General features: G+C 38.2%; 1 protein-coding gene across 2 annotated transcripts; it reads left to right on the top strand.

Annotated features, from left to right (window-relative positions):
- Nucleotides 1–2,490: 2,490 nt before the first annotated feature.
- Nucleotides 2,491–21,483, top strand: plcd1a (phospholipase C, delta 1a). Of its 2 annotated transcripts, none has more exons than XM_008396204.1 (15): nt 2,491–2,676; nt 11,678–11,836; nt 15,800–16,028; nt 16,336–16,465; nt 16,554–16,782; nt 16,888–17,089; nt 17,753–17,897; nt 17,973–18,125; nt 18,766–18,927; nt 18,996–19,152; nt 19,465–19,581; nt 19,686–19,864; nt 20,379–20,514; nt 20,997–21,146; nt 21,351–21,483. In XM_008396204.1, exons 1-15 carry the CDS (start codon nt 2,646–2,648, stop codon nt 21,440–21,442), a joined length of 2,271 nt encoding a protein of 756 aa, XP_008394426.1. In that variant the 5' UTR covers nt 2,491–2,645; the 3' UTR covers nt 21,443–21,483. The 2 variants fall into 2 exon arrangements, with proteins under 2 accessions (XP_008394426.1, XP_008394425.1); XM_008396203.2 differs by lacking the exon at nt 2,491–2,676 and adding an exon at nt 5,409–5,563.
- Nucleotides 21,484–21,988: the final 505 nt, after the last annotated feature.

Genomic DNA, 21,988 nt, shown 5'->3' with positions numbered 1-21,988 from the left:
GTTTAAAAATAAATTAGTGAAAATTTTTGCTACACAGTAAATAGAGTTGAGATGTATAATAATGTATACATCTGAAAATGAAGTTGTTTAAATTCTCGTTCTGTATGATAAAAACATACTTTTTATCATACAGATAAAATATTTAGTTCACATTCTGATCCTGTAAATTACTGTAGTGTCTGTTGTAAATACATGAATCCATGCAGGAACATCAGGCTGCAGAGTCAGAGGGAGGCAGAGACAGAAACACATATCTGTAGATATTTTAGTTTAATGTTTGCGACTGAAAATGACAGGGGAAAAAAAACATTTAGGCTTTTTGCTTCAGTGTTTTTTATGGCTCATGTTTGGTAAGTTACTGAATGCAGGGCTGGAAAGTGAGACTGTTGTGTTGGTGGCACAATTGTTTGACATTTCTGCTCAAGGTATTTACTGATCTGTCAGGTTTCTGATATGCGTCCCCCCCAATGACAGACTCGTTCCTACGCCTTTGGGCTGTGCATAAAATGGGTATGGAAATTAGTTTCCGCCAAAAAAAAAAGGAGGAAAAAAAGCTGTCTTGTTCCTGAATGAAGACACTGACCATGCAGCACTTTTACAGTCAAGTATAAGACAAAGGCAGAGTTTTAATCACTAGAAATACACGCAACAAAATGATCAAAATGTTAAAACCAAGTGAATAGACAGATAAAACAAGTAATTACTGGCAAAAAAATAATGAGGAAACAAAAGTGAGATAAATTAAGCAATTATTGATATTAAGAAATTGTGGAAATGAGATCACGAAGATTAGATTAGCAGTAGAATGCTGGATACTGAAAGCCAGTCTGAATAGATGTGTGTTTATTGTGGTTGTAAAGACATTGAAACTCTCAGCTGCGCTCATGTTTCACAGCTGAGAGCTTCTATTATTGGATAAATACATGCTAGTATTGTCAATATACCAAGATGTGTAAGACTCAGAAAACAACCTAATAGATTTACATTTTTTATTGCAATGTGATGGTTGTGACATGGCCTCCTTTATATTAGAAAAAAAAAGCACAACAACCAATGGGTGTTTTTCCAACAGGAACAGAATTAACTCCACCCACCAGGTGTTTTCACACCTTGTAACATTTAACCAAATCATTCTTAGAAGTGAGTGAGGTAAAAAAAAAAAAAAAAAAAAACACCACACACAGGCATGACTAGAAAAACCCATAGGATAGGTCTAACTGTTGGTAGCAAACATGTGAGTTATGTGTGGTTCTCCAAATGGGTAAATTTAGAATGAAAATACACAAAATACTCTCCACAACCAAGAAAAAATTTCCTTTATTTAAGCTGACAAAAATTTCAATCAACTGTCTGGATAAGTTCAGTTATGCAAAGTACATTCCCCGTGGTTTCATGCAAAAAAGACTCTGGCCTCTGTTTGAAAAAGTTTAGTTTTAGTTAACCCGCTCATGAATGCCAATTGCTCTTGTTGCATATGCCAAGATTCCTGAGGCGCCTGAAACAAAATCTTTAGTTGTGCTGATCTGCTTATGTGGGGCTGAAGTGGGTTTCTCAAAGAGGGAATTGTTGAGCTATTTTTTTTTTTTTACATAATTCCATGCTCTTCTTTTCCTGCCCTTTTAATCAAAATTGTGCAGTAGGTTTAGAGACATGGGCTGCACAGTGGCGCAGTTGGTAGAGTTGTTGCCTTGCAGCAAGAAGGTTCTGGGTTCAATTCCCAGCCCCGGTCCTTCTGCATGGAGTTTGCATCTTCTCCCTGTGCATGCATGGGTTCTCTCCGGGTACTCCGGTTTCCCCCCACAGTCCAAAAACATGACTGTCAGGTTAAATTGTCTAAATTGCCCCTAGGTGTGAGTGTGTGTGTGCATGGTTGTGTGTCTCTGTGTTGCGCTGTGACAGACTGGCGACCTGTCCAGGGTGTACCCCACCTCTCGCCCGGAACGTTAGCTGGAGATGGGCACCAGCACCTCTCCCGAACCCACCAAGGGACAAGGGTTTTAAGAAAATGGATGGATGGGTTTAGAGACACCACAATAGTCAACAAACAGATAAAAAAGTATCCAATCACTTTTAAAATAAAAAATGACCTGGGTTTACATGATGCAGAAGTGATTCCTTTCCAAACATTTTCATGGACTAATGATAAGAATGGTTTGTTGTTATGCGTTCGAGGTGCAGGGCGGAAGTACAAGAGCAACAAGAAAAGGTAGATCTCTACCAGTTTTAAGCAACACCCAAAATAAATCAGGTGCACTCTCAGTGGCCACAGAAAAAAGTCTAATTTCAGCATTATTTCAACTGTATTAACACACCATCTTGACAACGATAATGTTTGCACTGGATGTCTAAGTAGATGTTTTCTGGGTATGTTGACAACATTCCTTCTGAAGGTGTAGCTTCTATCGGTAAGCCTGAAAGAAATGATGTAGTCATGAGAGACAGTGGAAGACCTGTCAAACTGGTGCTCAAGTGGGTGTGAACACGCAGGGCTGGAGCTGCTATTAAATGTGCGCTTTGTGGGTTGGCTCAGAGGGGAGAAGCAGAGTTGTGGGAATATTTCCACTGAAACGGACAGGACAGTGCAGTAGAGGCAAACAAGCGTTTCTTTCTGCAGTGGACGGGGATTGATTTTGTCTGGATTCAAAATGGAATCAAATGGGGACTCCAAGAGAGACGGTGAGTAGGGTGGCGATAGTGAAACTGTTCATTACGTCATTGTGCTCAGTGTCTGTTAAAATGTTGTTTCTTGATCCACATTTGAAGTGCAGACTCTTGTTTTTGTTGCTATGTTAAATGAAAGTCTGTGTTCATATTTTTAGTCACAAAAATTCATATGTGCAAAGTAACAACTGGTTTCATTGCCTGGAAATAGAAGGATATTAGATTTTCTTGGAGATGGTTAAAATACCTTCATTTCCTGCTGCTTTCACTTTGTCGAGTGAGGATTTGTAAGGTAAACAGATTTTAAAGGATAAAAAACTGGTTTATAAACGGACATTAACTAAAATAATACATTATTTCAAGTATTTTAAGTTCATAGTCCCTGTGACGCTACTCATCAAGTAACACATTTTATTGTAAAGTTCACCATCGTTTTAAATTCTTTTATAATTTTGTGTTTTATTTTCAATTCTGAAGTATGACATTCATACCATTAGCAATATAACCAACAAACATTCCAACAAGGACAATATGAAGGGCATATTTTCTGAGCTGTGGTGAGTCAATGGCAAGTTCCCAAGTCTAATTCAGCGTATGCACCTTAGGGTTTTGGATATTTTTCTAAAACATAAAATGATTCTGATTCTAAATGAATAAATAAACCAAACAGATTTAAAACCCAGACCCACAGTCAATTCTGTAACTTATGCAGAATTGACTGGTTAATTTATATCAGTGCATAAGTTACTTAAAATAATATTTATTTTATTACTTTTGTAACCTAAATAATGTACTAACAAGGTGAAACCATGCCAATAAAATAAACCTATACATTCTGTTAAATATCTGAAGGACTAAGTCTGTATCAAAATGTTACCGAAATAAGTTTAGAGGTGATCAGCAAATTCAAAACCAACATTTCTTTGTTTAAAAGCTGTAATTCAAATATTTATGAAGCGTTCAACACATATAGCCTATTTATTAATCTATAGATCTAGTTTTAAATACATCTTCATGAACGTGGTGCTTGTCACAAATTCTCCTCCATAAAAAAAGAAGTTTAGTCATAAGTCGAGTTTTTAAAGATCCATTTCCACAATAGTATTTTAAATGCTTTGTTAAATGCTAATTATTTCAGTTGCAATCCCTGTAAATTATCGACTGTACAGCAGCCTGTTACCTGCTCACTCACTACTGCTGCACAAAATGCAGAAAAAAAGGTGATTGGAGGAGGTAGTCAGTATTACCTTTGTGAATTCACATATTATTTATTTTCCTTTATTTCTAGCAAATTGTGACTATTTGTATGTGGTGAAAGGGAACAAAGGTATGTCTTCTTAAGAACTTGTTTCAAATGACTGGATGCATATGACATAATAGCAATAGCAACATATTTGTCTAGTTTCATGTTTATGCTTGTTGCTCATCTGACTGGCCTCTGCACCTTTGAACACGTATCCTCCTCCTTCCAGTTCCAATGTCTCCTCTCTGTACTGTTTCCAGTCATATAACTAGTGTAGGACACTAGAAGGAAAAGATTTTAATATTTGCAAGAATGCTAGAATTACAGACTGTGACAAAAATCCAACATATGCGTGCCAAAATGCCCTACATCCTTTGCACAGACAATCCAGACTTTTGGGAATCAATTGCAATCATCACATCCTGTTATTTCACTCAGTGAGAGAAAACAAGGTCTTTGGTTTTGTTGGCGGGCAGAGCTGATGATCAGCATGCCCTGTCCTTGGTACGCCATGATTCACCTTCCGGGCCAGTTTTAGGCTGGGCAGTCTTCTTTCTTGTTCCAGATCTGCAACTAGTAACAGGTGATAGTTTTTGCTTGAATTCTAATCCACTCACTGTTTTGGAGTGATGGATTGGAAACTTTTTTGCTTTATTTACACAATTGATTCCCATTTTTTAAGAGCATAATATCTTTAAGAAGCACTTTAGAAGCACTTACTTTTGTAATCTAAATGACTTTGTTTTAACAGAACTAGCAGAGCAAGTCGTCTAACTGGTACATTTGGGTTAAAAACTAACATCATTTTTATCTCAAGCAGAAAGTCAGAAAGCTTCCACAACTAGCTTTAGGCTTTCAAAGACATATATTCATCACGTGACTTCACTGCCCAAACATGTTAGGGGATTGCTTTCCCCAACGGGCTCACAATATAATTTTAAAAAATTACTAATTTACTAATTTATAATATTATGACTAATACTATAACCAATAAAACTCACCAACGCTTTAAATGCGTCTTCTTGTTATATGTTTTTATGAATTTATATAGTTTCGACGAAATAGTACATGGGACAACACAATGTCGAGCAAAACTAACCGCAGATACATTTAGCTACTGCCACACGGCGGCGCCATTTTATGTCTCACGTAGGGGGACGTGCATATTTTCCAAACCTTTTCAAGGATAAGAACATTTTTATATTTAATTTATTTTGAGTGCAGTTGATCTTATTAAGTGTAGACTGTGAAATTAAATACTTCCAAGAAAATAAAGTAAAAAAGAATCAACTTTGTGTGTGTCTTTCCCAGAAAAGTTGAACCAAATGATGAATGTAACTTTGAGAATGAATTTATGCTCGTTTTCTACACCTACAATGTCTCTCCGAACATTTATCCACTCTCTGCGGTGAATATGGGTGCTATAACATAGCAACACATGTCAAGACCCGCCCCGTGAGGAGAGAGAGAGAGAAAAAAAACTTTTCCTCCCAGCTTTTTTTCTTCCTTACCGAGCTCAAATTTTACACCGAGCGGATCTTTTTTTTTTTTACACAGCAATGTCTTGCTTCTGTCTACGTCCTGAAAGGACAAACTCACAGGAGAAAGTATTTGTAGAGCACCGTAAAAAGGTCGCGCTGGAAAATGGAAAACGCCTGGGTGAGTCCTCTTTTTTTAAAGGTGCACTTGGAGTCAGGGGCGCACGCGCTTCAGTTGTTAAGCCAACACAAACAGGAGCGTCCGCGCATGCTCGGGGTGTTTGTGTTTGGAGAACTTGGATTTGGAAAATATGTTTCTCTTCTTATTACAAATCAGTAATCCAGTGTGTCCACATCTGTGTTTGTTTTGTGCACATATGTAAATGGTTCTTAATCGCATGGAGTGGCGCATTCTTTCCTCTGATGACAGACCAGGCTTCTGCCCGTCGCCTGTTAGACTGACATCCCCTGCACTCCCTTTTCGATGAGGGGAGGAAAAAAAACCCCCACAGTGAATGGTCCAGTGAAAATTCTCTTTGTTGTTTCCATTGAGTGAGTCTATGTGGCCTTTTCATTTGTGACCTCCTTAAAAGCCAGGGCAAGCCTGTGGCTGTTATTGTTTATGCATAAACAACAGAGACGTTTCATCTTTTTCGGGACATCAGTTTTTAAAGAGATACAGCCTTTTACTAGACAATGCCAAATGTTTGTTGAGGTTTTCTTTTGAGGTCTAACTTTCCACTTCCATTTTTTTTTACATAATATATCACATAAAAGAGAAAAAAATGTTTTAACTGTTGAGAAATTAGATTACTCCTATTACTCCTATTTATCCGTACAAACATATGGGCGTGTCTTGGATTCTGGGCTGACCCAGGGTTGTATAGGGCCTTAAACAGAATTTGATTTGTAATGCCTCTTCAATGGAGTGTGATGTTAAGAACACCACACACCAAACACACCTGCACCAACACTGCAGTCACTGGTATTGAGTCTGGAAAGTCAATTAGTCAATTGTTGGTTCCTTTTCACCTATGAAATATCTGGTCGCATTTTCTACTGTAAACTCCTCTCACTTACAAGGTTGTATCTAGTGCTGATATTCCTCCAACTTATTTGGGTTTTTGGAAATGGAATAAAAAAAAACTCCATTGCTTAAAAGCAGTCGCACATAATAGCTATCGGTTGTATTTGTAAAAAAACTGGGTTGAAATACTAACAAAAGATTGAACTCGTAGCATCACTTTATTACTATGTTCACGAAACATAATCATAAAAAGGTTTTTTCTTTCCACTTCCACAAAGTAAACTTTTGAATATAAAATTTAAGTTCCAAGCAATTTTAAATCTTGCTAAAAAAAAAAAAGTATTCACGCCCTTTAAGCTTTTCCACATTTCATCACGCTGCAACCAGAACCTTCAATGTATGTTATGTAATTTTATGTGATAAACCCACACAATATGGCTTGAAAGAAAATACTATTTTTTTCCATTACAAATTTAGACTTTTTTCAGCTCAACTTCTTCTCTTATGGTATATCTCCTCCAGCTTTTCTCATCCAGAGACTGTCGCTCTCCCTGTAGGGTTGTCCTGTTGGACCCAGTCGACCCAGTCTCAAGTCTTTGGTTGTCACTGAATTGGTTTTCGTACAGGATTTACCTGATTTTATCTGTATCCCTGTTCCCATCAACTATGACCAGCTTCCTTGTCCTTTTCTGTAGAAAAGAACCCACACGCACACCCACACAGTTTTGTCAGCAGATTTTCCCACCTCTGCAGAGGTTCTCTGGAACCTCTGCAATGATTTTAAAGTTACCCCCAATTCTGTTATATGAATTGAATGCAATTGATTGCACTGGATTTACATCAGGGTAATTAGGGGGCAGAGGGCTGACAATTGTTTTGTCACATTGTTCAGATTTTCATAGTAGAGAGGTTGAAAACCATGTATCTTTTCTTTGAGTTTTTGTAGTGCAAGTCAAATATGATGGAAGTTTGTATATGTAACATTGCATAATCTGAAAATGTTCAAGAAGATGATTACTTTTGTAAGGCACTGAAGGCGATGAGTTTCTGATATGAATCAACACAAGTTTTTTTTTTTTTTGTTTTTGATAATTCACTTATCTTAACCTACCTTACCAGGGAACATACCGGGTAAGAGTGAATACCTTCTCTTCAGGTAATTTGAGAATAACGACCAACCGTATTATTTCCCAGTAATTCTAAGAAACATCATGCCCTAGCTTGTCTCACATGGTGTAAACAGTGGGTCTTGCTATCAGATTCCTCGAGCCTTCCATCTGAAATTCATTACTCAGCTTTACAAGAAGCACTCATGACTTGGGGGGGCGTTCCTTGGATTCTAGAACTACTTCTTGTTTTCCTGGAACAATAAAACACACATCTCCCTCTTCTTTGCTGTCAACTGAAAAGCTAAACTAACTAGGTCGGCTGATTGACGTATATGTTGAAAACAATTCATTCAATGCTTCTGGAGAAACAAACCATAAACCATGTCAGGGAGGTTAGGGTACTATCCGTGGGGACAGGTCTGTCACGCAATCTTGCTAGCAATTTGATAAAGCTCCAACAGATTTCAAGTCTTTTCTCCTTCAAAGGTCACATACAGATTCCAATTCTATTTTGCAGAAACCTTGGTAAAAACAAATCATTGTTTTAAGTTGCATTGCAGATCCCAGCCCCACCCACAAAATACTAAGCATTCTCTACCCAGTATTATTATGGCTTCACACAGAGGGTTTGGCTTGTGAATCACTCGCAAAGCTGATAGCATGCAGTTTCCAAAGTTTATTACTTCACATGAATACTGGCTTACTGCAAAATCATGCTGCACACTCTGTAGCAGACAGCAAAAAAAATAAAATAAAAAATAGAAAACAATAATAGCTTAGAAGTTAGCAGGACATCTAAAACAGAAACTCTGCTATTGCTCCTGTTTTAGAACAAGCTGATATCTTTTGTATCCATCCAAGAGAGTCCATATAAAAATCCAAGCAGTATGAGAAACAAGTAGTATGAAAAATAAATTTATGTGATAAACTTTGGCCCTTTTAACAGAAACCGCAGCGTGGTGCAATTCCAAATATTTTATTGATCTATTTTACAGTTGCATCAACTTAATGTGTTTGCAGATTCAAGATGTAAATATTTGATGATTTTCTGCACAAACATACCATGTTAGTTCCGTTCGTGCGGAACGTTCTACCCAGAGACCCCAGTGGAGGAGCTTTCTTTGTCTGTAGTCAGGGCCGTGCAGAGAACACTAAAGGGGCAGGTGGTCAAAAAAAAAAAGGGGCACATCTTACTGCATTCTAGGACAGAATATTAATAAAGCCTCTCAGCTTTCAGAGTTTAATAAACAATGATACATTATAAAATTGTGAGATACACTCAAAGCTAAGGGAAATCTCCAGAGCATACAACTATACATATGTAAAATATTTTATTAGTAATTTCTTTCTGCAGGTCTATTTTGTTATAGGAAAGTATTGCAATATTCAAACCCGCAATTTAGCAAGATATGTACATCAGAGCTAGACCACCATATTTTGTCTTTACAGAATTACACTATTTAAAATATAAACAAGGGCACAATGCAACCTTTTAGTGGACTGTGATGTATAAAAAAGAGCTGCCTGTTTGCTACACTTGCAGTGGAGATGAAGACGGTCGATTCAGGAAAGCAGAGCTGCATCAAACTTTAAGGTGAAACTGCAGAAAAAAGAAAAACGAAAAAAACAAAAGCAAATATTGAATTATTAATGCACGTCACCATGAGAAAAGCCTACTGAGTTTTGCTTAAAAAACTTTTTTAAACATTTAAATCACACATTTGTCTCATAAATTGAATTTTTTTTGCAAAACAAACTTATTTGTGCATGTCATAAATATGATCATGCTATTCTAAGTTTTTGTTTTACTTGTGATTCTCACATGACCTCGTTTGCAGGGCCCAAAATTGCAACAAAAGATTTCTGATGTGTGCAAATAAATGTTTATGTTTGGCAAATAAATATCCATTAAGGAGATGGTGAGTTTGGGACGGACGATGTGCCCCGTACACAGGAAAGAAGCTTTTTAGTTATCTAGCTTTGCTAGCAAAGTCATTAACTAGCAGCTAGCTAATAGCGTAACAACAACAACAGCCTAATGTCTGTATGATAAAAATACTGAATCGATAGATAAGAACAGTTTCTCTTCACCTGGCTGTCTCCTCCCACTCAGTGGTTCTTCAGAGAAAGGCAGACGCAGAGGCCTGTCAGTGTCTGTTGTATTTCATTACCTCTCTGCTTAAACCGCGACTCGAGCTGAAGCAGAAACGATACTTCAACGTTTTCCGTCATCTGATCCACTTTATTCACCAAAAACGTTTTTTTAATTCACCAAAAACTGTTCTGTAATCTGGAACGTTTGCTACTTTGAGCTCCAGTTAGCCGCCTTATCTCACGGCGCGAGAGGCAACTGCGTCATGCGTCACGGGCAAAAGGTCAAAGGTAACAAGGTGACCTGCTTATTATGTTATACTAATAATAATAATAATAATAATAATAATAATAATTTTAGTACATGTTATTATGTGTCAGAAGAGGGCTTAGAAAAATAATTAAAAAAATAAAAAATAAATAAATAAAAATAAAAAAATTGACCAAAAGGGCACTTTGGGGCAAGAAGCAAAAAGGGCAGGTGCTCAAGCACCCCCAGCTCCCCCCTCTGCACGTGCCTGAGTCTGTAGTTGTATTGCTAGTATTGCTACTAGAACTAAGGGAAGCCATAAGGCTGTACTTCAGTGTCTCTGGAAGCAGTGGCCCGATGGGTGAATCAAGCAGATAATATGGTTCTTTCATAGAAATGGAACATGGAAATTGCACTTAGTATTTTTTTATTTCAGAATAAGATGAAAAATGATGGCTAGGAAAAATAAAAAAACAATCCTTATTGTTTCCATTTTACTAAAGCTACTTTTTAAGGGATGAAAATCTACCTTGTACGTCTCTGAATTAAATTATATTTTACTTGCAGATTATTTTGTAAATTGCAACTTACAACTTCCAAACCTCAAATAAGTCCACCCACGTATTGATGCTTACAAAATGAACCTCATGGTATACTGGTGGACTTTAACATACAAAATGAAATTGCACTTAAAGAGAATTCTGAATATTTTATTGGGAAAACATAAAGAATATGATTAGGAACCAGTGACTTGAAAAAGTTTCCACTCTTTTTTTACTTAACAATCTAACTTCAATGTGATAGACTATCAAAAACTTGCAACAGGAAGAAAAACTCAAACGGCAACAAGAAAAAAACTGAAGGAAAGCTTTAAGAAGCCTGCTGTGAAACATGGTGGTGGCAGCATCACACTATTGGCAATTCTGCAAGAAAACCTGTTAAAGGCTGCAGAGAACCAGACTCTGGAGGAGGTTCTCCTTTCAACAAAACAACAACCCAAAGCAAAGCCAACAAATTATGAATGAATTTAAATGAATTACTTACAACTAGGGGGGCACCGACTTGTCGGCCAGTTGATTTATCGGTGCAGATCTCGTTCATTTTTGGGAGATCGGTGATCGGCCAATTTTTGCATGTGAAGCAGATCTTATCCACCGATGTTATCAACCTCGGCAAAGTCTAAAAATCAACCACTATGCTTTTCTTTTCTCCCATGAGAGAGGTTTGACTGGCAAATCCGCCGACCAGATCATGTCTGCACATTTACAGTTAACAATAGTTAACCCATTGTTGCCAATTCAACAACTTTCTTGATATGTTGAGCAACGTTTCAGGCAAAAACTGGTATCGGCCAGAATTGGTAAGTTGGGCTTTTTAAAAGATTGGTAATCGGTGATTAGCCAGAAAACTGCAATCGGTGCACCCTTGTTATAACAATGGCATTCACAGAGACTCTCCACTCAAGTCTGGTGGACCCTGATTGATTTTGTAAAGAAGAGTGGACAAAACCTTTAAAAAAAAAAACCTGTATTTATTTCAGTCGTTTTTCCATGCACGTCAAAAACACACATTGTGCTGAAAAACAGACAAATAATTTTAAAAAAAGCAATAAGCAAAATCAAGGCAACCTTCCAAAAAACATTTAGTCCCAGCAGGATGTGTAAACCAGCTGGTTACCTCCAAATGGTGCTCTGCTAAAATTATTATCTTTCTTTTCCACTTCTCCAGTTTAATGTTTTACCTGTTCATTTTAGCTTCGTAAATATCCAGTCATTCATAATAATTCTGATATTTCCTGTTTCGTTCCAAAATGTCTAGGTCTGAAAGACGATGAGGACCTTCGGTTCCTGCTGGACGGCGCGAAACTCACCAAGATTCGCTCGAAATCCTGGCAGAAGAGCCGCTACTTTAATCTGATGGAAGACTGCAGGACCATTTTGTGCACGTCTAAGAAACTTGTCAAAAAAGACAATACCTGTGAGTTTCATATTCCTTTTATCATATGATTCATAAAAATGAGATAAGTCTTACTAAAGAAAAATTACCTTGTGCAGTACATCTCGCTTTTTCATTGGCTGGACACCCCTCTGGCTTTTTCTGTGTCAAGTAAGAGCACTCCTTTCAGATCAAAACAAAAGCTTCTTGCTTCATTGTGTGCACACACACACACACACACACACCCATCCCTCAAATTCCTCAGGCGAGTATGTGAGAAATGTTGGTGGTGGAGTAAAAAACAGCTCACACATTCATCATGGTTGGGGCAAGAGACAGACTGGAAAATCTAGTGTACATCCTGAATATGTGTGTGTGCCCGTTTGAGTTATTTTCCTTCTCCTGGTGCAGTGATCCCCTGTCAGACTGAGAAAGACTATATCTTTCCCTGGGTCTCTGGTGGCTCAGGTTTCCCTCCCACCCCAGCGACAGCCAGTGCTGCCAGGGCTGATAACCTCTGTCCCGAAGCCTGAGCTTAGAACAACAACAGAGCCCGAAGCTGGTCTTAAGGTGGTCGGTGTTTTGTTTCAGGTCTCTACAGCATGTTTTATTGTTTTTGTGACAGCCAGAAAGCCAAAGTGACATCCCAGCTCAAAAGTGTTGAGGTTTACTGAGGAAAAGACAGTGAGTGAAAACAAGACCTGGTTTTAACCACATTTGAAAATGGATGTGTACAGATCAGTGTATGCGTGCGTTTGAATTTTATCAGTTTAAAACCACAAAGTCAAGAGTGTAAATGTGCATCGATGTTTAGTCTGAATTATAGAGAGAGATGATCTTGAATTACGCACAGCCATTGAATATTATCTTTTAAATCTCCTAGTGTTTCATTATCATGCACTAACAGGTTTTTCATGCCCTTTGGAATAGAAACAGACACACAGCATCTCAACCACTGTGGTTAACAGCGTGCATCTGCTGTTTGCACATTCTACCTTTCTTTCATGCGAAACTAGTTTCGAGTTCTTTGACAACTGAGTCTTGTCAGTATGTAATGGTTGTTATGGAGTCACAGCAACTCAAACCCTTTTATGTTCTCAAACAGAGAACATAAAATGTAATCTTTTATATTTAGTTCACTGCTAGGATAAGATTGCTCTAACTGTAGATGTGAGGATGTTTACCCAATTAGAGGCAAGTAACTGTTTTTTTTTTTATTTCTGAAGCTCAACACACTTTTGCTTTACTTGAATATTTTCCACCTTTCCTATTTTTAAAATTAAGGCTAAAACTGAGATCGTGTTTTATTGTCTCACACCATAATTGTTTTTTTTTACTGTAAAACTGGAATCTTTCATTGAAAACTAAACATTATCAAATTAGTGTGATTGTTTTAACTACAATGACATGTTGAATCCTCTCCAAGAGAATATGCTAACTGTAAAAAATGCAGCATTAAAATCTTGCAGAAAAAGTACAGCACTGAGCTAGACCAGAAATTAGCAATTAAATTTAGTAATTAAATTTTCCAAGAAACAACATTTGCCTCTTGCAACTTAACCACCATTGGGAAAAAAAATATTAAACAGTATTAAAATTAATACATCGTTCTCTGTGGGAACACAATATAGCAGTAAAATATTTGCTCCAACTCTTACCAGAGTTAGTAGCTGTTTATTGTGGTCATTTCCTGACTTACGGATATGAACACACATGCTTTGCGTGAATAGCAGGCTCTCTTATCTTACCCATTTTGAAGATTAGCTAAAACAAATTGGCCTCCTTGTCATGTCACATTTATACCCCATGGAAACCAGGAGTCATGAATTTCTACTTAAAATTTTCTTGAAAATCGTCAATGTCTTAGCTGCTATGTACAAACATACTTCCATTAAGTGCTGCAGCGACATGGATAGGATGTAAACATCTATACATCTGCTGCTTTCCTTTATTTTCTGTTGGATGCTTTTGCATTGAGAAGTCCCTGATCAAGTTTAGATAAAAACAAAAGCAGATATTTTTGTCTGGTAGTCGTTAACAGCAAAGGATGAAAAATGTGGTAGATGTAGGTTTGCATATTTAACAGCAGTTCCTGTCAATCACTTAAAGTAGGTCTTTCCTCATGAAAAAAATATTTAATTAAGTTTAATTTCTTTTGTCATACAAATTCTTAAACCCGTTTATCTTCTCTTGAAAGTTTTTTTTTTCACAATTTCCTTATTCATCCAGCAGACTCCACAAATTTACATTTAAGAGTTTTTTGTCTTGCTGTTTGTTAAAAAATTACATCGAACGAGAAATCTGCTCCTGCTGTATTTGTTTGCAAAAGTCTGTTCAGATAAGTACTGTAAGCATGTGTACTTATCAGTGTTCAATTCTACAAACAATATTGGCCAGTTATCTAAAACTAGCATTGTAGCTGAGCTTTTAGTCTTTCTTTTTATCACAAGGTCAGTCATTTCTCTTTAGTGTGGTTACGTCATGTGTGTTGGTGCCTGCTCTTCCGCAAATTAAGCTGCTCAACAAAGGAACTGGCTTCAAGTGTATGGGCGGAAACAGGCTCCATGTGTAGAGACCTTCAGTCCTGCTGTCTGGGTCACATTGGTGATAAATCAGTGTCTTTTTAGCATAACAAATACCCCCTTTTAATATTTTCGTGAAACCATGTTTGCTAGTTGGACAATGCAATTACCAGATATCCTCTGTCATCCTCTGTCCACTTACATCTTGTCTCCCAACAAAGATGCAAACACTCAACGTTGTTGTTTTCATGTTGTTTCTGCTTCTTATCATCAAGTGAGCCTCTCCCTTCGATGATCATTTTATTATCCTCTGTTTTTAGAATCCGCTGTGGCGCAAGGAAAACATTACTTGTTTTCCTGCTGTTTGCACATTCTACCTTTCTACCAAAGGTAGAATGTGCATGATTATTAATTGATTATTAATGATCAATTATTAATAATTGATTAATAATTACTTAATCAATTAAAAGACGGAAAGGATTGCTGTAAATTTGATCTAATTTTATCTCTATAATACTGGAACTATGAACAAGTATCAAGTCTGAATCAGTTCCAGCATAACCCAGCAGTGAGAAGGAAAACAGTTTCTCTCCTTTATTAATCTTGGGGTCGTGACGCCTGCTGTTGCTTGCCACTGGAAGTAATAAATCCGACTTCTTCTGTTAGCAGAAGCAGGCAGGCCGACGGCCCTGAACTGGACAATCATTTTGTACCTCTTTAGAAGTACAAAAAATTGCCAGTCTGCCTCTGCCTGAAGACTCAGGAATGCCAGTTGCGTGTGATAAGGTCGTTGTGTTTAAATCTAAAAAGTCCACCAAGAAAGTTTTGAAGGGTCTTGGAGGAAAGGAGCTCTGCGACGTGAAACATCTAATCTGTGTGTTTGTGTGGAACACATTACCCACCTCTGCTCTCTCAAATAGTTCTGTTAAGCACTGTTGTATCTTTTTGCATCATTTCTATTCTCACTCACTCTCGCTTTTTTCTTTTCATTTGATTGGCATCAACCGTTTCCACACTGAGGTGGGCTCAGACTTCATGGAAGCACGTGACTTTTCTCAAACACTTATGTAAGAGGCCTCCAAAGGCAGCTCCCTCATAAACAAGAGTTATCTTGTGGATAAGATACAAAAATAGCCCTGTTGTGACCAAAGAGAAAAGTAGTCTTTTACAACAAGATAATGACATGTCGGAGGAAGGTCTGTGCTTTAGGTGATAAGAATGCCTGATGGGTACCAAAAGCCTAAGACCGGATCTTAAATTACAAATAAAGTGATCGCTGTCAGACAACTTTGCAACGATTTATTTTGGAAGAAGTCCAAAATCCTTTAGAAATAATTGTACGTCGGTTTTAGACCCCAAACGCCGTCTTAAACTTGCCGTAAGTTTAAAAGTTCAAATGAAGTTGGCTTTATAATTAATTAGCATAGCCATGTTGTCATTTCTAAATCCAGGTTCTAACAAACGTCCTGCTATCTCCACACAGTCCTCATTGATGACATCGAATCTGTGCGCAAGGGCCGCCAGACCGAAGGACTCAAAAAACACATGGACGCTGACGAGGAAGAGAAGTGCTTCTCTATCATGTTTAAGGGACGCAGGAAGAACCTCGACTTCATGGCGGACTCTGAAGAGGAGGCCCATCGGTGGGTCACCAGCCTAGAGAAACTCATGAACCATGCGCACAACCTCAACAAGAAGCAGAAGAGAGAACAGTATCCTTAATGTGATTTGATTTCAATTATTATTATTATTTTCATTTCATACATACACCATTTAGTTTGTTACTTTGATTAGAATGTTGTTTTGTGCACAGCGACATGTAAAAGCACATATAGTTGATGAGTTTTGTCACAACTAGTAAGTTCTGTTGTGGATTTATTTATGTATTTACGTATTTTTGCATGTGTGTTATACATTTAACGTGGGTGCATCAGTTGAGATTTGGTCTCTAAGGCGGTGCTTATTTTTTTGTAGTTTTGTTCTCCTGTTGTAAACCAAATCCTTACATCTGAGTTCCAGTTGGTTCATCAGCTGCATGCGAAAGGCAGACAAGAACAAAGACAACAAGATGACCCTGAAAGAGCTGAAGCATTTCCTGCGACAGGTCAACATTGAGGTGAATGACACCTATGTGGAGGAAATATTCAAGGTGTGGCCTTCTCAAATTTCTCTTCTTTTTGAGTAAAACCAAACCAGTAAAGTTAGCAGTTTATTGAAGCCCCATTGTGCTTACGCAGAAATGTGACACGTCAAATTCGGGTACCCTGGAAGACTTGGAGATCCAGGAATTTTATAACCACCTGACAAAGCGGGAGGAGATAGATGTGATCTATGCGGACTACGCTAAAACAGAGGGTGAAATGAGCGCCAGGGACCTGCTGGATTTCCTGCTGAATGAGCAGAGGGAGCAAGCGACCATGGAGAGTGCGCTCAAGCTGATTGAGAAATATGAATTGGACGAAGCAGGTTGGTGAACGTGGAGTGGGACTGTTGGTTTTCAAAAGTTAGGCAAATCTCACCAGATTTGCCTTGCTTCAAGGGTTATTCAACTTATTGTGCTCGTCCTCACAGCAAAACAGAAGAAGCGCATGACGAAAGATGGCTTTGTAATGTACCTCAGCCAGGAGGATGGATGCATCTTCAACCCAGCTCACTCACCGGTGTATCAGGACATGAGTCAGCCTCTCAATCATTACTTTATCTCCTCCTCACACAACACCTACCTGATGGAGGACCAACTCAAAGGACCCAGCAGCACAGAGGCCTACGTAAAGTAAGCGTTTCAATAATGTTTGTTGTCAGACGAAAATTAGAAAACATTCTCAGTTTTAATCTGCTGTCTGGGTTTTTCCAGACCTGACATTTCTTGAGTCTGTCCAACAACTATCTACTTTGCTTAATGCACAGTTCAATGAAATCTTTACGTATATATTTTTGTTCTCAGTGAGTTAAACATTTTTGGACAAGTCTCCGTCTGGCTCTCAAAGAAGCCGTTCTACTGAGTCCGCTCTTTTCAGAGTGCTCAACGATTTGTTGTTGTACAGGGATGAAGAGGAACCTTGATCCTTGTCTCTGTGGATCATTCTGGAGGATTATACGGACCTCCAGACTGATGAAAACCTCAATTTACTTTCTGCCCCAGTATTAAATACTGGGACTGGGTTTTGAGTGTAATTTATCATTTGATCCAAATGACAGAGGTGTTGCTTATATCCAGCCTTTAGTAATGAAGGAAACTGAGAGCTATTAAATCCACTGCTGACATAAGGACGATTAATCATAATCATAAATCCTTGCATCCCTTAATAAAACTTGATTATTTGCTGATTATTATGGACTCCCCACATATGTCTAGTGGTTGTTTCAGTTAAAAGGAAACAGATCACTCAGAGTAAATGGATGGAAAAGGTAGTTTTACTCACTCCTCTTCTTGCAGAGCACTGATGAGGAGTTGCCGTTGTGTGGAGCTGGACTGCTGGGACGGACCAAACGGAGAGCCTATAATTTATCACGGCTACACTCTGACATCAAAAGTCCTTTTCAAAGAAGCCATCAGGGCCATCAAAGACTATGCCTTCAAGGTAAATGAAATGCTTATTTTGCCTCTAGGAGAATAAAAAGCTTTGAACGGTGATGGTTGATCTTTTGCTACCCAGACATCTCAGTACCCCGTGATTCTGTCCCTGGAGAACCACTGCACAGTGGAGCAACAAAAGCTCATGGCCCATCACTTAATCGACATCCTGGGTTCTGCTTTGGTCACAAAGCCTTTGGGCGACACCATGCCCGCCAACCTCCCCTCACCAGAGGTATGTAACCTTTAAATTCTAACTCAGGTTAGGTTTAATTCGATGTGAATCCTTGCTATGAATATTCTTTATAATTAAGAATCAAAAGATGACCACAGCAAGTTAAGCTGCCCTGCCAGGTTTTTCTCTTTCCAGGTTACGTGAGTGTTAAAAGCTAAGGGGAAAGGAGTGAAACTGATCTGATTAAACTACAAAAATCTTAATCTTAAAAGTTGGAGTGAAATAGATCATTGTTCTTGTGGTCTTTTAGCCATAAGATCTAAATGGTTTGAAACTCCAGAAGGAACATTGTTGGTTATTTTTCCAAATGTGTAAAGCTGGAAAAGCTTGACTGAATGAGGAGTTTGCTACTTTGATGCTTAACAAATTGTCCACATTTTCTCCTAAAGATATTACAGAAGATGCTATTTATAGGATTTACTGGATACAAGTTTAATGTCAAAGGGTGGGGTGGAGGCAAAGTAATATTTATTGGATGGCTGTGGCACTGTTGGCCTCAAAGGACTGTTTTACAACACTGTTAGCAAAACCACATGCTATTTGCTGTACAAAATTAAGAAATATGTTTCCTTGCTCCTTCATGACATATATTAACAACTGCGCAACAAAACACTGAAGCATATTTTGTGTTTGTGTTTAGGAGCTGAAAGGGAAGTTCCTCGTCAAGGGGAAACGACTGAACAAACTGGATGCCGTGTTCTCCAACAACAGCACCACTGTTGATGAAGACACGGTGTCTGAGGAGGATGAGGCTGCAGATTGTAAGGAGAACGATCAAAAAGATCAAAAAGCAAAGGCAAAGGTGAGTCACATGATTTGTACCTGTAAAAAATAAAGAACTGGTTTGACTAGTTTTCCATTTTCTTTCAGAAAGCAAAGATCAAACTCGCCAAAGAACTGTCGGATATTGTCATCTATTGTAAGAGCGTCCATTTTGGTGGGTTCGAACATGCCAAAGACAACCAGAGCTTCTATGAAATGTCATCTTTGAAGGAGAGCAAAGCCTTCCAACTGGCTGATGCTTCAGGTAAATTAAGAAACTACAAGTGGTTGTGAGAACAGTAAAAAAAAAAAAAAAGATTTAAAGATTTGCCCATGATACAGAAAAGCTAGTACAAGGGTAGCAACAGAATATGATACATACTCAAAAATATAACTATAACACTATATTAGAAGATACGTAGTCATTCTGTTCTCACTGTCTGTGATTAAACCAGATCAAACTGCCAGCTGTGATTGCTACAATTAATCAGATCATTCTTGATGCAAGATAAAAAGAGGCTAATTTGTAATCTAAAGTCAGATTTTTTTTTTACTTTTTGCTTATGTTCTCCTACAGCCACTGCCTTCATCCATCACAACATGGACAAACTCACCAGGATCTACCCGGCTGGCTCGAGGACGGACTCCTCCAACTACAACCCTGTTCCTATGTGGAACGTTGGCTGCCAGATCGGTATTCTCCCTATAATTCAGTCTAGAATATGACATAGAATTCTTAGCACACTGAATAATGAGCAGTGATTTACTCGGATCCTTGCATCTGACCTTTTTTTTTAGTGGCGCTGAACTTCCAAACTAACACTAAAGAGATGCATCTTAATCAGGGCCGTTTTTTGCCAAACGGATTTTGCGGATACATCTTGAAGCCTGAATTCCAAAGAAGCCCGTTGTCTCAGTTCAATCCCCAATCTCTCACCGAAGGGCCATGGCTAAAGAAGAAGGTCCTCCATGTCCTGGTGAGAGTTAACCTCAAAAATGTTGCTCCTGGTTTATTTAGGAACATGTACAGTATGTAGATATAACTGAGTGGAAAGCTGGTTCCCACTTCAGCTCTTTCTGCCAATGTGGTGACCATCTAGTCCTCAACCTACTATCCAGGTTAAGTTTTTGGATCAGAAATCCGGACTGTGAAAGCGATGCTTCTTAACCAATCAACGTGATAAAAAGTATGAAAATAAAATGCTGAGTTAAGAATAAATTTCATTGTTGTGAAGAGCAGGATTTAGGAAGATAGTTTTGGGGTACTTCTAACGCAGGGTTCTTTTACATGTTCAAAGTACGTCATGCTGGATCAGAGATGGGTCTATGACATAAAAAAAAAAATACAGCCATATTAGTTTAGGAAAATACAAACCTGGATAAACTACAGTGTTTACTGAACATCTATTCAAAAACAGGGACTCAGTTTCAGAGGTTTGTAGTAATGACTTGATGATTTTACTCTAAATATTTTGTCTCTTAACACAACAGGTGATCTCAGCTCAGCAGTTGCCTAAACTAAACAAGGATAAACAGAACTCCATAGTTGACCCTCTGGTGAAAGTGGAAATTCAGGGGGTGGCAGCAGACAACGACAAGAAGACGACGCACCACATCGAAAACAATGGTGAGCGTAACTCCCAGATGTGTACATGCACATCTCAGGGGATTTGAGTTTCATTGAAAAATTTCTTTTTCTGTTAATAAATGCTTCACAAGCACTTTGCCACCACACTTTTATCCCTTGGCCGCAGTTTGTAGTATTGTTCCCTTGCAGCAAGAAGGTTCTAGATTCAAATCCCGGCCCGGAGTCTTCATGCTTGGAGTTTGCATGTTATCCTTCCACTAATCTTTCCACTAATGTGATTATTACAGCACTCTGTGAACAGCCAGTTTACTTGTCCATGACTATATGGGTCACACCCTCATTGAGAAGGGTGTCAATGGCTACGTCTTCCTCTTGACTGTTCTGTGAATCATAAAATATACCTAAAATAACAATTATGTATAAATATCTTCCTTTAACATTTTTTGTATATGACGAATTGATCATTTCTAAAATAAGTCCAAAACGAGTGTGCTGCTGACCTAAAGATCTGCTCATTGCAGGGTTCAACCCCACGTGGAACACGAAATTTGAGTTCCCCATCAACGTTCCCGAGCTGGCCTTGTTGCGGTTTTTGGTGGAGGACCATGACTCCGCGTCCCAGAATGATTACGTCGGGCAGTACTGTCTGCCACTCACCAGCGTTCAGAACGGTAGGAAACTACAGCAACATAAAGAAGTGCAACAGAGGTCAGATACTCTATAGAGGACTCATATTGGCAAGGAAATATTAACACGTCAGAGTATTTCACTTCAAACATTTTTTATGTTTTTGACATTTTCTAAATCATGTGACTTCAGTTGTGCAAAAAAATCTGCTTTGCTGACGAGGCTGAAGTTGACTTCCTCTTTTCCAGGATATCGCCACGTCCCATTGCTCACTAAGAGGGGCGACATCATTCCCTCTGCAGGGCTGTTTGTGCATATCATGCTCGAGGACCAGAAGTAGGATCTTATAGGGTAGGAAGCCTTCATGCAATCAGGGACGAGTTTGAACAGCCAATGACAGAGCAGTGACTAAATATTGCAACTAGGTTGGATAAAACCTCATACTGGAAACCTTCTGTCTGTTCTTTATTACTTTTGACATATTTGTTTTGAGCTATTATTCAATTTCACCATTATTATGAGAAAGGGAGAGTCATTAAAGCTGAGTGAATGAAACAAGTTATTTAATGACAGTCATTTAACTGTATTATGCTCCCCTAGGAGAATAATTATTGTAAGTTTTACATAGGTGCTTTCTTCTAACATGCAATGCAATCTTTGAGTCTTATTATATATCGTCACCTTCCTAAAAATAATAGCCTAAGTTATTGTTTGCCAAAAAGGGATTTTGGTATAAAAAGATTTTTCACTTTTGGCTAAGAAGGCCGTTATTTTAGGAAGGTGACAATATCAAGAAACAACCATTTGTGCATTTATTGTGTTTTTTCTAGACTTTATGAGTAGAACAAACCTTAATATATATGATTGCAAGGATCTGTACTAGGAA

This window comes from Poecilia reticulata, linkage group LG20 (assembly GCF_000633615.1).
Source record: "Poecilia reticulata strain Guanapo linkage group LG20, Guppy_female_1.0+MT, whole genome shotgun sequence".
Classification (NCBI taxonomy): Eukaryota; Metazoa; Chordata; class Actinopteri; order Cyprinodontiformes; family Poeciliidae; genus Poecilia; species Poecilia reticulata.
The sequence above is the reverse complement of the archived record's forward strand: the minus strand, read 5'-3'. Positions and strand labels throughout refer to the sequence as shown.

Bases quoted from the DNA above. Each gene is read 5' to 3' on its own strand.
- plcd1a (XM_008396203.2), top strand. From the start codon at position 5,464: ATGTCTTGCTTCTGTCTACGTCCTGAAAGGACAAACTCACAGGAGAAA. The intron at 16,029-16,335 runs GTATCCTTAATG...TCTGAGTTCCAG, and splicing joins AAGAAGCAGAAGAGAGAACA to TTGGTTCATCAGCTGCATGC. The intron at 21,147-21,350 runs GTAGGAAACTAC...CCTCTTTTCCAG, and splicing joins ACTCACCAGCGTTCAGAACG to GATATCGCCACGTCCCATTG.